Source organism: Nerophis ophidion, linkage group LG15 (genome assembly GCF_033978795.1).
Source record: "Nerophis ophidion isolate RoL-2023_Sa linkage group LG15, RoL_Noph_v1.0, whole genome shotgun sequence".
NCBI lineage: Eukaryota > Metazoa > Chordata > Actinopteri > Syngnathiformes > Syngnathidae > Nerophis > Nerophis ophidion.
Genome location: NC_084625.1, coordinates 43,227,452 through 43,242,386, shown reverse-complemented (window position 1 = coordinate 43,242,386; position 14,935 = coordinate 43,227,452). Strand labels below are relative to the sequence as shown.

At 47.2% G+C, this 14,935-nt stretch overlaps 1 protein-coding gene across 4 annotated transcripts in view; it reads left to right on the top strand.

Moving 5' to 3' along the window:
* emilin2b (elastin microfibril interfacer 2b) overlaps positions 1-14,935 on the top strand; it is a 64,726-nt gene that overhangs the window by 25,203 nt on the left and 24,588 nt on the right. For all 4 annotated transcript variants that reach the window (XM_061922190.1, XM_061922189.1, XM_061922191.1 and 1 more), the window contains one exon: positions 801-2,006. In XM_061922190.1, the coding sequence (XP_061778174.1) occupies positions 801-2,006 (1,206 nt within the window). The remainder of the gene's footprint in view (positions 1-800; positions 2,007-14,935) is intronic.

The window sequence follows — 14,935 nt, the reverse complement described above, 5'->3', positions numbered from 1 at the left end:
TACCGCTTATTCCCTTTTGGGGTCGCGGGGGGCGCTGGCGCCTATCTCAGCTACAATCGGGCGAAAGGCGGGGTACACCCTGGACAAGTCGCCACCTCATCACAGGGCCAACACAGATAGACAGACAACATTCACACTCACATTCAAACACTAGGGCCAATTTAGTGTTGCCAATCAACCTATCCCCAGGTGCATGTCTTTGGAAGTGGGAGGAAGCCGGAGTACCCGGAGGGAACCCACGCATTCACGGGGAGAACATGCAAACTCCACACAGAAAGATCCCGAGCCTGGATTTGAACCCAGGACTGCAGGAACTTCGTATTGTGAGGCAGACGCACTAACCCCTCTGCCACCGTGAAGCCTTTTTCTAGTCCTTCACTCTAAATTTCCTCATCCACTAATCTTTTATCCTCGCTCAAATTAATGGGGAAATTGTCGCTTTCTCGGTCCAAATAGCTCTAGCTGCTGCTGGCTATGATTGTAAACAATGTGAGGAGCTCCACAACCCGTGACATCACGCGCACATCGTCAGCTACTTCCGGTAAAGGCAAGGCTTTTTTATTAGCGACCAAAAGTTGCAAACTTTATCGTGGATGTTCTCTACTAAATCCTTTCAGCACAAATATGGCAATATCGCGAAATGATCAAGTATGACACATAGAATGGACCTGCTATCCCTGTTTGAATAAGAAAATCTCATTTCAGTAGGCCTTTAACTTAACATTTGCATACACATCAATCGATGTTCCACTCTAGAGCGGGACAACTTCCAACCTTTTGTTGCCTTCTTCTCGCTGCAGAAGAACAGACCGACAACCAGAAGACGCATCCGTGGCAAGGTCAGACGAGCGTACCGCGAGGTCATGGCGACGCACAGCACCTGGAAGAAGAGGTGCAGCGACTGTCCCAAATAGTGCTGGACATGCAGGCCAGAATAACGGACATGTCCTCCAACCTGAGACTGGACTTTCAAGAAGATGCCAGCAAAATGCTGCACACAATGCTGGACCAGTTCAGGCAGCCCTCCAGTGTGCGGGGTCCAGAGACGGAAACCATGGACTTCCCCCCGGAGATCCATCAACGGGCAACAACGAACAAGCTTTTCGACAAGATCAACCAGCTGGAAGATGAAATGAAGAACAGGAGCAGCACTTTCAGCCATCTGGAAGAACGTGTTGACCAACATGACGGCCAAATTCACCTTCTGACCAAAGTCTGCAAGTCCTGCGACCCTTCTGCGGCACTGTCCTCAGGTGCTGCTGACCTGCGGGCCTACGTGGATGAGAACATCCGTGCCCTGAGGAAAGAGATGATGGAAGGCTTAGACATTAAACTGGCTGACCTGAAGAACTCGTGCGACTATAAAATAATGTCCGTTCAGGACCTGTGTGACAGCCAGGAAGACCACTACCTCAGCCTGACTGAGCTCATGGACTCTAAGGAAAGCGATCTCCGTAACCAAATCCAGGACCTAAGGACCAAGCTGGCGGAGTGTGGAAATAAAACCGGAGCTCCCCGGGAAAATACAAGGGAACTCGTGAACTCATCTGTGGTAGAGCAGAACCTGAAACTAAAACAAGCAGAAGCCATCAAAGACCTGAGAAAGAGTCTGGAGGACAAGCTGGTGTCAATGGAGGACAGATTCTCCAACCTTCAGTCTGGACTTCAGACAGACCGTCTGGATGTTGTCCAAGAAGAAGTGAACACTCTCAGGGGATCTTTTCAGTCTTTGCTGGACAGAGTGAACGCGTTGGATCGGATCTGCTCGGTTGAGGGAAAGAACAAAAGTCACCAGTCCTCCAATACCGTTCTGCATGCTTTGGAGAACAAAGTAACCGGTGTTGAGGGTCATCTTCTCAACTGCAGCGCCAACGTGGAGAGCATACGAGGCGATCTTCGCGCCGTTCAAGGTCAAGTAGGCAAGCTGGAGGACTCACTGTCCAACGTGGTCTACGAGCAGAGCTTCATCTCCGCCAAGGTCATGGGCGCCTCGACTTTGACGACAGGTACCCTTCAAACTATTTCCTACAAGAAATTAGAATGTGTGTGTGTGTGGGCGGGTGGGTGTGTGTGTGTGTATATATATATATATGTGTGTGTATGTCTATATATATATATATATATATATATATATATATATATATATATATATATATCAATCAATCAATCAATCAATCAATGTTTACTTATATAGCCCTAAATCACTAGTGTCTCAAAGGGCTGCACAAACCACCACGACATCCTCGGTAGGCCCACATAAGGGCAAGGAAAACTCACACCCAGTGGGATATCGGTGACAATAATGACCCAGTGGGACGTCGGTGACAATGATGACTATGAGAACCTTAGAGAGGAGGAAAGCAATGGATGTCGAGCGGGTCTAACATGATACTGTGAAAGTTGAATCCACAATGGATCCAACACAGTCGCGAGAGTCCAGTCCAAAGCGGATCCAACACAGCAGCGAGAGTCCCGTTCACAGCGGAGCCAGCAGGAAACCATCCCAAGCGGAGGCGGATCAGCATCGCAGAGATGTCCCCAGCCGATACACAGGCAAGCAGTACATGGCCACCGGATCGGACCGGACCCCCTCGGACCGGACCCCCTCCACAAGGGAGAGTGGGACATAGAAGAAAAAGAAAAGAAACGGCAGATCAACTGGTCTAAAAAGGGAGTCTATTTAAAGGCTAGAGTATACAAATGAGTTTTAAGGTGAGACTTAAATGCTTCTACTGAGGTGGCATCTCGAACTGTTACCGGGAGGGCATTCCAGAGTACTGGAGCCCGAACGGAAAACGCTCTATAGCCCGCAGACTTTTTTGGGCTTTGGGAATCACTAACAAGCCGGAGTCCTTTGAACGCAGATTTCTTGCCGGGACATATGGTACAATACAATCGGCAAGATTGGATGGAGCTAGACCGTGTAGTATTTTATACGTAAGTAGTAAAACCTTAAAGTCACATCTTAAGTGCACAGGAAGCCAGTGCAGGTGAGCCAGTGCAGGTGAGCCAGTACAGGCGTAATGTGATCAAACTTTCTTGTTCTTGTCAAAAGTCTAGCAGCCGCATTTTGTACCAACTGTAATCTTTTAATGCTAGACATGGGGAGACCCGAAAATAATACGTTACAGTAGTCGAGGCGAGACGTAACAAACGCATGGATAATGATCTCAGCGTCTTTAGTGGACAGAATGGAGCGAATTTTAGCGATATTACGGAGATGAAAGAAGGCCGTTTTAGTAACGCTTTTAATGTGTGCCTCAAAGGAGAGAGTTGGGTCGAAGATAATACCCAGATTCTTTACCGTGTCGCCTTGTTTAATTGTTTGGTTGTCAAATGTTAGAGTTGTATTATTAAATAGAGTTCGGTGTCTAGCAGGACCGTCCATCCATCCATCCATCATCTTCCGCTTATCCGAGGTCGGGTCGCGGGGGCAACAGCCTAAGCAGGGAAACCCAGACTTCCCTCTCCCCAGCCACTTCGTCTAGCTCTTCCCGGGGGATCCCGAGGCGTTCCCAGGCCAGCCGGGAGACATAGTCTTCCCAACGTGTCCTGGGTCTTCCCCGTGGCCTCCTACCGGTTGGACGTGCCCTAAACACCTCCCTAGGGAGGCGTTCGGGTGGCATCCTGACCAGATGCCCGAACCACCTCATCTGGCTCCTCTCGATGTGAAGGAGCAGCGGCTTTACTTTGAGTTCCTCCCGGATGGCAGAGCTTCTCACCCTATCTCTAAGGGAGAGCCCCGCCACACGGCGGAGGAAACTCATTTCGGCCGCTTGTACCCGTGATCTTATCCTTTCGGTCATGACCCAAAGCTCATGACCATAGGTGAGGATGGGAACGTAGATCGACCGGTAAATTGAGAGCTTTGCCTTCCGGCTCAGCTCCTTCTTCACCACAACGGATCGGTACAACGTCCGCATTACTGAAGACGCCGCACCGATCCGCCTGTCGATCTCCCGATCCACTCTTCCCTCACTCGTGAACAAGACTCCTAGGTACTTGAACTCCTCCAATTGGGGCAGGGTCTCCTCCCCAACCCGGAGATGGCACTCCACCCTTTTCCGGGCGAGAACCATGGACTCGGACTTGGAGGTGCTGATTCTCATTCCGGTCGCTTCACACTCGGCTGCGAACTGATCCAGCGAGAGCTGAAGATCCCGGTCAGATGAAGCCATCAGGACCACATCATCTGCAAAAAGCAGAGACCTAATCCTGCGGTTACCAAACCGGAACCCCTCAACGCCTTGACTGCGCCTAGAAATTCTGTCCATAAAAGTTATGAACAGAATCGGTGACAAAGGACAGCCTTGGCGGAGTCCAACCCTCACTGGAAATGTGTTCGACTTACTGCCGGCAATGCGGACCAAGCTCTGGCACTGATCGTACAGGGAACGGACCGCCACAATAAGACAGTCCGATACCCCATACTCTCTGAGCACTCCCCACAGGACTTCCCGAGGGACACGGTCGAATGCCTTCTCCAAGTCCACAAAGCACATGTAGACTGGTTGGGCAAACTCCCATGCACCCTCAAGAACCCTGCCGAGAGTATAGAGCTGGTCCACAGTTCCACGACCAGGACGAAAACCACACTGTTCCTCCTGAATCCGAGGTTCGACTATCCGACGTAGCCTCCTCTCCAGTACACCTGAATAAACCTTACCGGGAAGGCTGAGGAGTGTGATCCCACGATAGTTGGAACACACCCTCCGGTCCCCCTTCTTAAAGAGAGGAACCACCACCCCGGTCTGCCAATCCAGAGGTACCGCCCCCGATGTCCACGCGATGCTGCAAAGTCTTGTCAACCAAGACAGCCCCACAGCATCCAGAGCCTTAAGGAACTCCAGGCGGATCTCGTCCACCCCTGGGGCCTTGCCACCGAGGAGCTTTTTAACTACCTCAGCGACCTCAGCCCCAGAAATAGGTGAGTCCACCACAGATTCCCCAGGCACTGCTTCCTCATAGGAAGACGTGTTGGTGGGATTGAGGAGGTCTTCGAAGTATTCCTTCCACCTATCCACAACATCCGCAGTCGAGGTCAGCAGAACACCATCCGCACCATACACGGTGTTGATAGTGCACTGTTTCCCCTTCCTGAGGCGGCGGACGGTGGTCCAGAATCGCTTCGAAGCCGTCCGGAAGTCGTTTTCCATGGCTTCCCCGAACTCTTCCCATGTCCGAGTTTTTGCCTCCGCGACCGCTGAAGCTGCACACCGCTTGGCCTGTCGGTACCTGTCCACTGCCTCCGGAGTCCTATGAGCCAAAAGGACCCGATAGGACTCCTTCTTCAGCTTGACGGCATCCCTCACCGCTGGTGTCCACCAAGGGGTTTTAGGATTGCCGCCCCGACAGGCACCAACTACCTTGCGGCCACAGCTCCGATCTGCCGCCTCGACAATAGAGGTGCGGAACATGGTCCACTCGGACTCAATGTCCAGCACCTCCCTCGTGACATGTTCAAAGTTCTTCCGGAGGTGGGAATTGAAACTTTGTCTGACAGGAGACTCTGCCAGACGTTCCCAGCAGACCCTCACAATGCGTTTGGGCCTCCCAGGTCTGTCCGGCATCCTCCCCCACCATCGCAGCCAACTCACCACCAGGTGGTGATCGGTAGAAAGCTCCGCCCCTCTCTTCACCCGAGTGTCCATAACATGAGGCCGCAAATCCGATGACACAACTACAAAGTCGATCATGGAACTGCGGCCTAGGGTGTCCTGGTGCCAAGTGCACATATGGGCACCCTTATGTTTGAACATGGTGTTTGTTATGGACAAACCGTGACGAGCACAAAAGTCCAATAACAAAACACCACTCGGGTTCAAATCCGGGCGGCCATTCTTCTCAATCACGCCTCTCCAGGTTTCACTGTCGTTGCCAACGTGAGCGTTGAAGTCTCCTAGTAGGACAAGGGAATCACCCGGGGGAGTACTTTCCAGTACTCCCTCGAGCGCTTCCAAAAAGGGTGGGTACTCTGAACTGCTGTTTGGTGCATAAGCACAAACAACAGTCAGGACCCGTCCCCCCACCCGAAGGCGGAGGGAGGCTACCCTTTCGTCCACCGGGTTGGACTCCAACGTAGAGGCTTTGAGCCGGGGGGAAACAAGAATTGCCACCCCAGCCCGTCGCCTCTCACTGCCGGCAACGCCAGAGTGGAAGAGGGTCCAATCCCTCTCGAGAGAAGTGGTTCCAGAGCCCTTGCTGTGCGTCGAAGTGAGTCCGACTATATCCAGCCGGAATTTCTCGACTTCGCGCACTAGCTCAGGCTCTTTCCCCCCCAGTGACGTGACGTTCCACGTCCCAAGAGCTAGCTTCTGTAGCCGAGGATCGGACCGCCAAGTGCCCTGCCTTCGGCTGTCGCCCAGCTCACAATGCACCCGACCTCTATGGCCCCTGCCATGGGTGGTGAGCCCATTGGAGGGGTGACCCACGTTGCCTCTTCGGGCTGTGCCCGGCCGGGCCCCATGGGAACAGGCCCGGCCACCAGGCGCTCGCCATCGTGCCCCACCTCCGGGCCTGGCTCCAGAGGGGGGCCCCGGTGACCCGCGTCCGGGCGAGGGAAATCTGGGTCCATGATGTTTCTTCTTCATAAAGGTCTTCGAGCTGCTCTTTGTCTGATCCCTCACCTAGAACCTGTTTGCCTTGGGAGACCCTACCAGGGGGCTTTATGCCCCCGGACAACATAGCTCCTAGGATCATTGGGACACGCAAACTCCTCTACCACGATAAGGTTGCAGCTCAGAGAGGAGCTGGACCGATAATCAGCATTTCCGTTTTTTGGGCGTTGAGTTGCAAAAAGTTAGCGGACATCCATTGTTTAATTTCATTAAGACACGCCTCCAACTGACTACAATCCGGCATGTTGGTCAGCTTTAGGGGCATGTAGAGTTGGGTGTCATCAGCATAACAGTGAAAGCTAATACCGTATTTGCGTATGATGTCACCTAGCGGCAGCATGTAGATGCTGAAGAGTGCAGGGCCAAGGACCGAACCCTGGGGAACTCCACACGTTACCTTAACGTAGTCCGAGGTCACATTGTTATGGGAGACACACTGCATCCTATCAGTAAGATAAGAGTTAAACCAAGACAAGGCTAAGTCTGACATACCAATTCGTGTTTTGATACGTTCTAATAAAATATTATGATCGACGGTATCGAAAGCAGCGCTAAGATCGAGGAGCAGCAACATAGATGACGCATCAGAATCCATCGTTAGCAATAGATCATTAGTCATTTTTGCGAGGGCTGTCTCCGTGGAGTGATTTGCCCTGAAACCGGATTGAAAGGTTTCACATAGATTGTTAGACGCTAAGTGTTCATTTAACTGCTCCGCAACAATTTTTTTGAGGATTTTTGAAATAAAGGGAAGGTGAGACACCGGTCGGTAGTTTACCATGAGGTCAGGATCGAGGTTAGGTCTTTTAAGAAGAGGATGAATAACCGCTTTTTTGAATGCTAGGGGAACAGTGCCCGAGGAGAGTGATAAGTTTATAATATTTAGCACTGATGGACCTAATAATACAAAGAGCTCCTTGATCAGTTTCCCAGGAAGAGGGTCAAGTAAACATGTTGTCTGTTTTATTCCATTTACACGTTGTAACAATTCCTCTAATGTTATTTCCTCAAAACGAGAGAAACTATTTTGGAGGGCAGTATCCGCCGCGTATACCATCGTATCAGTGTTAATAGAACCCCGTTGTAGCTGGGACGCATTGTCTTTAATCTCCTTTCTAATGACTTCAATTTTCTTACTAAAGAATTGCATAAAGTCATCAGCTGAGTGGGTTGAGCTACTGGAAGGGGTCCCTTGTTGGGTTAGCGATGCTACCGTACTAAACAAAAATTTAGGATCGTTTTTATTACGGTGGATGAGATTTGAGTAATATTTAGCTTTAGCTAAGGTAAGCATGCGTTTATAAGTTATTAAACCATCACTCCATGCTTGATGGTGCACCTCAAGTTTAGTCGTGCGCCATTTGCGTTCCAGCTTTCTACATAATAATTTCTGAGCTCTAGTTTCTTCTGTAAACCACGGGGTGCGCTTTTTTGGAGCCTTTTTTAACTTTAGCGGTGCTATGTTATCAATGGTTTCGCGCAGGGCAGCGTTAAAGTTGTTAGTGAGGTTATCAATAGAGCCCACATACTTTGGGAATGGTGCCATTACCGAGGGCAGTAGGTCAGCAAGAGTTGTCGTTGTGGCAGCATCAATGTTGCGGCTGCTATAGCAGTTATTATTATTATTAGTTTGACGAACATGCGTCTGAACCTCGAATTTTATAAGGTAATGATCGGACAATACTTTAGTATACGGGAGTATCGTAACTTTGGAAACGGTGATGCCCCTGACAAGCACTAGGTCTATCGTATTACCGTTGCGATGCGTGGGTTCATTTATTATTTGTGTGAGACCACAGCTATCAATTACAGTCTGGAGCGCTACGCACGGTGGGTCCGATGGGGTATTCATATGGATATTTAAGTCCCCCATTATGATTATATTATCGGCGTGTGTCACTAGATCAGCAACGAACTCTGAGAATTCATTGATAAAGTCCGAATAGGGCCCTGGGGGGCGGTAGATAACAGCCAGGTGTAGAGGCAGCGGTGTGACAGACCTCATAGTAAGCACCTCAAACGATTTATATTTATTATTTATGTTAGGACTAAGGTTAAAGTTTTCGTTGTATATTAGTGCGACCCCCCCACCTCTTTTAAGCGGACGGGCAATATGCGCATGTGTAAAGTTAGGAGGACATGCCTCATTTAGCGCAAAAAAGTCGTTTGGTTTAAGCCAGGTTTCGCTGAGACCGATGACGTTAAGATTGTTGTCTCTGATAATATCATTAACTAATAACGTTTTGGGAGACAATGATCTTATGTTTAAAAAACCTATATTATAGGTAGTGGGCTGTTTCAGGGAATTTTTGATCAAACTATCCGTAGTAGCAATATTGATAATGTTGTGTTTATTATGCCCAGTGCATTCAGTATAATTACGACCATATCTAGGAATTGATACGACAGGAATTTTCCGATTGTTTGATTGTTGCTTTGATAAACTGCACGCATCATGGTTAGCCACCTCAGTAACGGGGATTTTCCGATTGTTTGTTGCTTTGATAAACTGCACGCATCATGGTTAGCCACCTCAGTAACGGGGATTTTCCGATTGTTTGTTTGTTGCTTTGATAAACTGCACGCATCATAGTTAGCCACCTCAGTAAAACACATGTCCAACTCTGAAACCCTCAAAGCAGAAAAAACTTGTTCTAATTTAACTGACTCCTTACCCAGACCAGTAGTCTCGCATTTTCCATCTAAATCCGTCTTCGGTATGGAGGGAAGTGGTGTTCTGTGGGGATTAGCCTTCTGCTTTGTTTTTAGCCCCGCTCGACATCCGCGTTTCCGATCACACCGCTGGCGTCTGCTCCGTAGACGGCCCCCGCTGCTACTAGACTCCCCTGCTTCACAGGCCGCTGGATGTAGCCGCCGACGTATTCCCATGCTAGTTAGCATGTTTAGCACGCACGCGTCTATCAGTCCAAAACGGCCCGATGTGTCCACATCCAGAAGTGTCTGGCGGTCGTACGTGATCACGGAGTGACCACGATGTGAGCCAGCCATAAAGTTTGTAGAATTGTCTGGTATTTCTGCCAAATGTTCCATCTTTAGCAGGAGCTCCGCAATGTTGCAGCCCGTCCGGGCGCCGCCATCTTGGAATTTTATATATATATATATACTGTATATATATAAACCCCGTTTCCATATATATGTATGTACATACTTGTATATATATATATGTCTATATATACTGTATATATATATATATATATATATAAACCCCGTTTCCATATGAGTTGGGAAATTGTGTTAGATGTAAATATAAATGGAATACAATGATTTGCAAATCCTTTTCAACCCATATTCAGTTGAATATGCTACAAAGACAACATATTTGATGTTCAAACTGATAAAAAAAAATTTTTTTGCAATAATCATTAGCTTTAGAATTTGATGCCAGCAACACGTGACAAAGAAGTTAGGAAAGGTGGCAATAAAAACTGATAAAGTTGAGGAATACTCATCAAACACTTATTTGGAACATCCCACAGGTGTGCAGGCTGATTGGGAACAGGTGGGTGCCATGATTGGGTATAAAAACAGCTTCCCAAAAAATGCTCAGTCTTTCACAAGAAAGGATGGGGCGAGTTACACTCCTTTGTCCACAACTGCGTGAGCAAATGGTCAAATAGTTTAAGAACGTTTCTCAAAGTACAATTGCAAAAAATTTAGGGATTTCAACATCTACGGTCCATAATATCATCAAAAAGTTCTGAGAATTTGGAGAAATCACTCCACGTAAGCGGCATGGCCCGAAACCAACATTGAATGACCGTGACCTTCGATCCCTCAGACGGCATTGTATCAAAAACAGACATCAATCTCTAAAGGATATCACCACATGGGCTCAGGAACACTTCAGAAAACCACTGTCACTAAATACAGTTTATCGCTACATCTGTAAGTGCAAGTTAAAGCCATACTATGCATAGTGAAAGCCATTTATCAACAACATCCAAAAACGCCGCCGGCTTCTCTGGGCCCGAGATCATCTAAGATGGACTAATGTAAAGTGGAAAAGTGTTCTGTGGTATGACAAGTCCACATTTCAAATTGTTTTAGGAAATATTCGAAATCGTGTCATCCGGACCAAAGGGGAAGCGAACCATCCAGACTGTTATCGACGCAAAGTTGAAAAGCCAGCATCTGTGATGGTATGAGGGTGCATTAGTGCCCAAGGCATGGGTAACTTACACGTCTGTGAAGGCACCATTAATGCTGAAAGGTACATCCAGGTTTTGGAACAACATAGATAGTACTTTATTGATTCCTTCAGGTGAGTTCCTTCAGGAAAATTAAAATATGCTGCCATCTAAGCGCCGTCTTTTTAATGGACGCCCCTGCTTATTTCAGCCAGACAATGCCAAGCCACATTCAGCACGTGTTACAAAAAGGGTGCGGGTACTTTCCTGGCCTGCCTGCAGTCCAGACCTGTCCCCCATCGAAAATGTGTGGCACATTATGAAGCCTAAAATACCACAGCGGAGACCCCGGACTGTTGAACGACTGAAGCGCTACATAAAATAAGAATGGGAAAAAAAATCCACTTTTAAAGCTTCAACAATTAGTTTCCTCAGTTCCCAAACGTTTATTGAGTTTTGTTTAAAGAAAAGGTGATGTAACAAAGTGGTGAACATGCCCTTTCCCAACTACTTTGGCACGTGTTGCAGCCATGAAATTGTAAGTTAATTATTATTTGCAAAAAAAAAATTAAGATTTTGAGTTTGAACATCAAATATGTTGTCTTTGTAGTGCATTCAATTGAATATGGGTTGAAAATGATTTGCAAATCAATGTATTCCGTTTATATTTACATCCAACACAATTTCCCAACTCATATGGAAACGGGGTTTGTAAATCCACTTTATACATGTAGCACATTTTACAAGCAGAGAATGTTTCCGAAGTGCTACACATCATTATAAAAACACGATAAAAGACACAGAGGACCACATGACTCTCGATAATTAAAGTTGATTTTAAGACTGACAACAACCGACTGTGGGGGCTCTTTTGACATTAGGGCCAGTGTTCTACACTTTGGGCCCCACCACAAAAAAGGCCCCTGGTCCTAAATCTCGTGTTTGTTGAGAGCATAAGCAAAAAAAAGTAGATTTATACTCAGTCGGAAGAAGGAGCGCTGATGGAAGACACATGCTTGATTTAATGGAGTCCACTTGTGTTGCGCAATGCTTTGGCTTGAAGGACAATCGCTCGTCACGCTAAAGTTGTCCAAATGGTCTTGTTGCTGTTTACAAAGTATCCCATTGTTTCCCCACAACATCCCAGTGAGTCATCATCACCCCTGTTTGCTAAAAGGGCCTCGCTGCACGTTTCACACCGTTGCCTTTGAGAGCAAACGTGACATATATGCAGACCCAAAACCTGCACGAGGTTCTTCTGACCAAGGAGGTGTGTGCCAGCCTAGGGTTGTTGCTCAATGGTTACAGTTGTCATCCTCGTTTCCACTGCTCATTTCATCAGTGAAATAAATCTCAGGATTGGCTAGAAGTCAGACTTCAGCTGCCTCGTCCTCTTGTCCATCTTATCTGGCTGGGGGGGAAAAAAAAAACGTTCTCGCCGCACGTTGCGATCTGTCGACTTAGGCGGCCACTGACGTCATTCGTGCTTTCCTGACTCACGAGGGGTCACATTTTTGCCATGATGTCATCCTGAGCCGTAAATTAGCTCTGGAAAGACCAAAGCCTTTCGAGTGCTCTTGAGTTGACATACAAAAAAACATTCAATACTATATACATGACATACAGCTGGACAATTTTTTTTATGCAATCCCAGTGTGACTAAAACCTTCCTGCTTTACAGTCCATAAGCACAAATTGTCAGATATTTACTGATAGTACATCAAAATGTGATATCATGAATTTCTATGTAACCGTAATATTTGCAAAATACTGTATAAAGCCGTCTGTATGGGCTGCAGCAGTACTCAGTTGTAACTCCGGCTAGGCCAGGGGTCGGCAACCCGCGGCTCCGGAGCCGCATGCGGCTCTTTGATCACTCTGATGTGGCTCAGCTGCATAATTGCCGACTCCCCCGATTATTTCGGGAAGTGTCCGGATTTTAGTGCCCTTTCCCAGAAATCACCCAGGGAAAACATGGTGATGACAATGCTTTTAACGTCCTCTAAAACATGTCGTCGCGCCCGCTTTTACACCACACCATCTGCGTGCCGGCCGGTTACTTGTAATATGCTGCTTCTGTAAACACATGAAAGTGACTGCAAGGCATACTTGTTCAACAGCCATACAGGTTACACTGAGGATTGTAATATAAACAACTTCAACACTCTAACTCAGGGGTGCCCATTACGTCGATCGCGATCGACTGGTCGATCTCGGAGGGTGTGTCAGTCGATCTCAAGCCAGGCATTAAAAAATATACATAAAAATGAGCAATCATCAATCATACCAAGACTTCACTTTCGTCAGTTGTTTGACATTCTCGGCACCCGAGGATCTTGTGAGATGACGCTGGCTGCTGCGAGCTCATATTTAAGAAAAAAATCACTAACAGGGCGGACGCAGAGAAACACATTTTATTTCTAGAGACTCCGTACCTACTGTCAAAACTCTAAAGACCGACTGCACAGTTCCTTTCTTCACCATAAAAGACCTGTTTCATCCTGCCTGTGCTAACAAAATAAGAGTCTCAGAAAGCTAGCGTGCACAAGCTAGCAAGCTACGGGGTTTGATGCCAATGTATTTCTCCCCCGCCCTCAGCGACCGCTTTCTCACTTGCTTGCCCACCCGCACACTCACTGACGTCACTCACCTGCTGCCAGACATTAAAGGGCCACACACATATGCTACTCTCATAACAAAGTGTTTAAAAACGAGTATGCAAGTTGGACAAATGAGATGCCAAATCCAACCACTTTCATGTGGTATTGGACAGAAAGGAGGACTTTTTTTTTCCTCCATATGAAAATGTGGACGTTATCAGCACCACTGTCTAATTCCAATCAATGCAAGTCATCAGAATCAAATACACCAACTTATATTCTTGTCTTCATGAAAGAAATGAATCTATTTGTGTTAAACATGCTTGTATTATCATTAAACACCATTAACTTGTTAACAAAAATGTCTCTTTCATAGATAAATAAATATAAATTATAAATAGGAATGAGGTAGATCTCCTCGACTTGGTCAATTGAAAAGTAGCTCGCCTGCAGAAAAAGTGTGAGCGCCCCTGCTCTAACTAATATGCGCCACACTGTGAACCCACGCCAAACAAGAATGACAAACAAATTTCGGGAGAACATCCGCACTGTAACACAACATAAACACAACAGAGCAAATACCCAGAATCCCATGCATCCCTAACTCTTCCGGGCTACATTATACACCCCCTCCCCAGCCCTCCCACCCACCGTCACCCCCGCAACCCCGCACACCTCAACCGACGCACAGGGGGGGTTTGGTGCTAGCGGGGGTGTATAATGTAGTCTGGAAGAGTTAGGGATGCATGGGATTCTGGGTATTTGTTGTGTTGTGTTTATGTTGTGTTACACTGCAGATGTTCTCCCGAAATGTGTTTGTCATTCTTGTTTGGTGTGGGTTCACGGTGTGGCGCATATTTGTAACAGTGTTAAAGTTGTTTATACGGGCACTCTCAGTGTGACCTGTACGGCTGTTGAACAAGTATGCCTTGCAGTCGAATACGTGTGTCTGCAGAAGCCACATGCAACATGTAACTGTGCTTGCAAGTTGTTAGAACATGTTTTAGAGGGGCTTAAAGGCAGCGGCATCATAGCACGCCCTTATTATTGTTGTTCGTGTGAAAATCAGTAGACATTCGCGAGAATAGTTGCTCAGAGAATTCGGGAGCCTCCGGGAAAATTTGGGAGGGTTGGCAAGTGTAATGTTGTCAAGCGGCATTCATATGAAACATTACATTCACAAATTAAGGTGCGGGTCGAGTGTCTGAGACCCCTGGTTAATACATAAGCACAGAGCAAAAAAAACCTCTGTATGCAGTGTTATTTCATTTAAAATTTCAAAAGAGTCTTGTGGCTCCCATTGTTTTCTTTATTTTGTGAAACGGGTCAAAATGGCTCTTTGAGTGGTAAAGGTTGCCGACCCCTGGGCTAGGCGATATGGCTGAAAACTGTATCACTAAAGATGTCTGATAATGGCTTTTTTGCCGATATTCCGATATTGTCCAACTCTTAATTATTGATACCGATATCAACCGACACCGATATATACAGTCTTGGAATTAACACATTATTATGCCTAATTTTGTTGTGATGCCCTGCTTGTTGTGTTTACTAATGGGGAGATGACGGC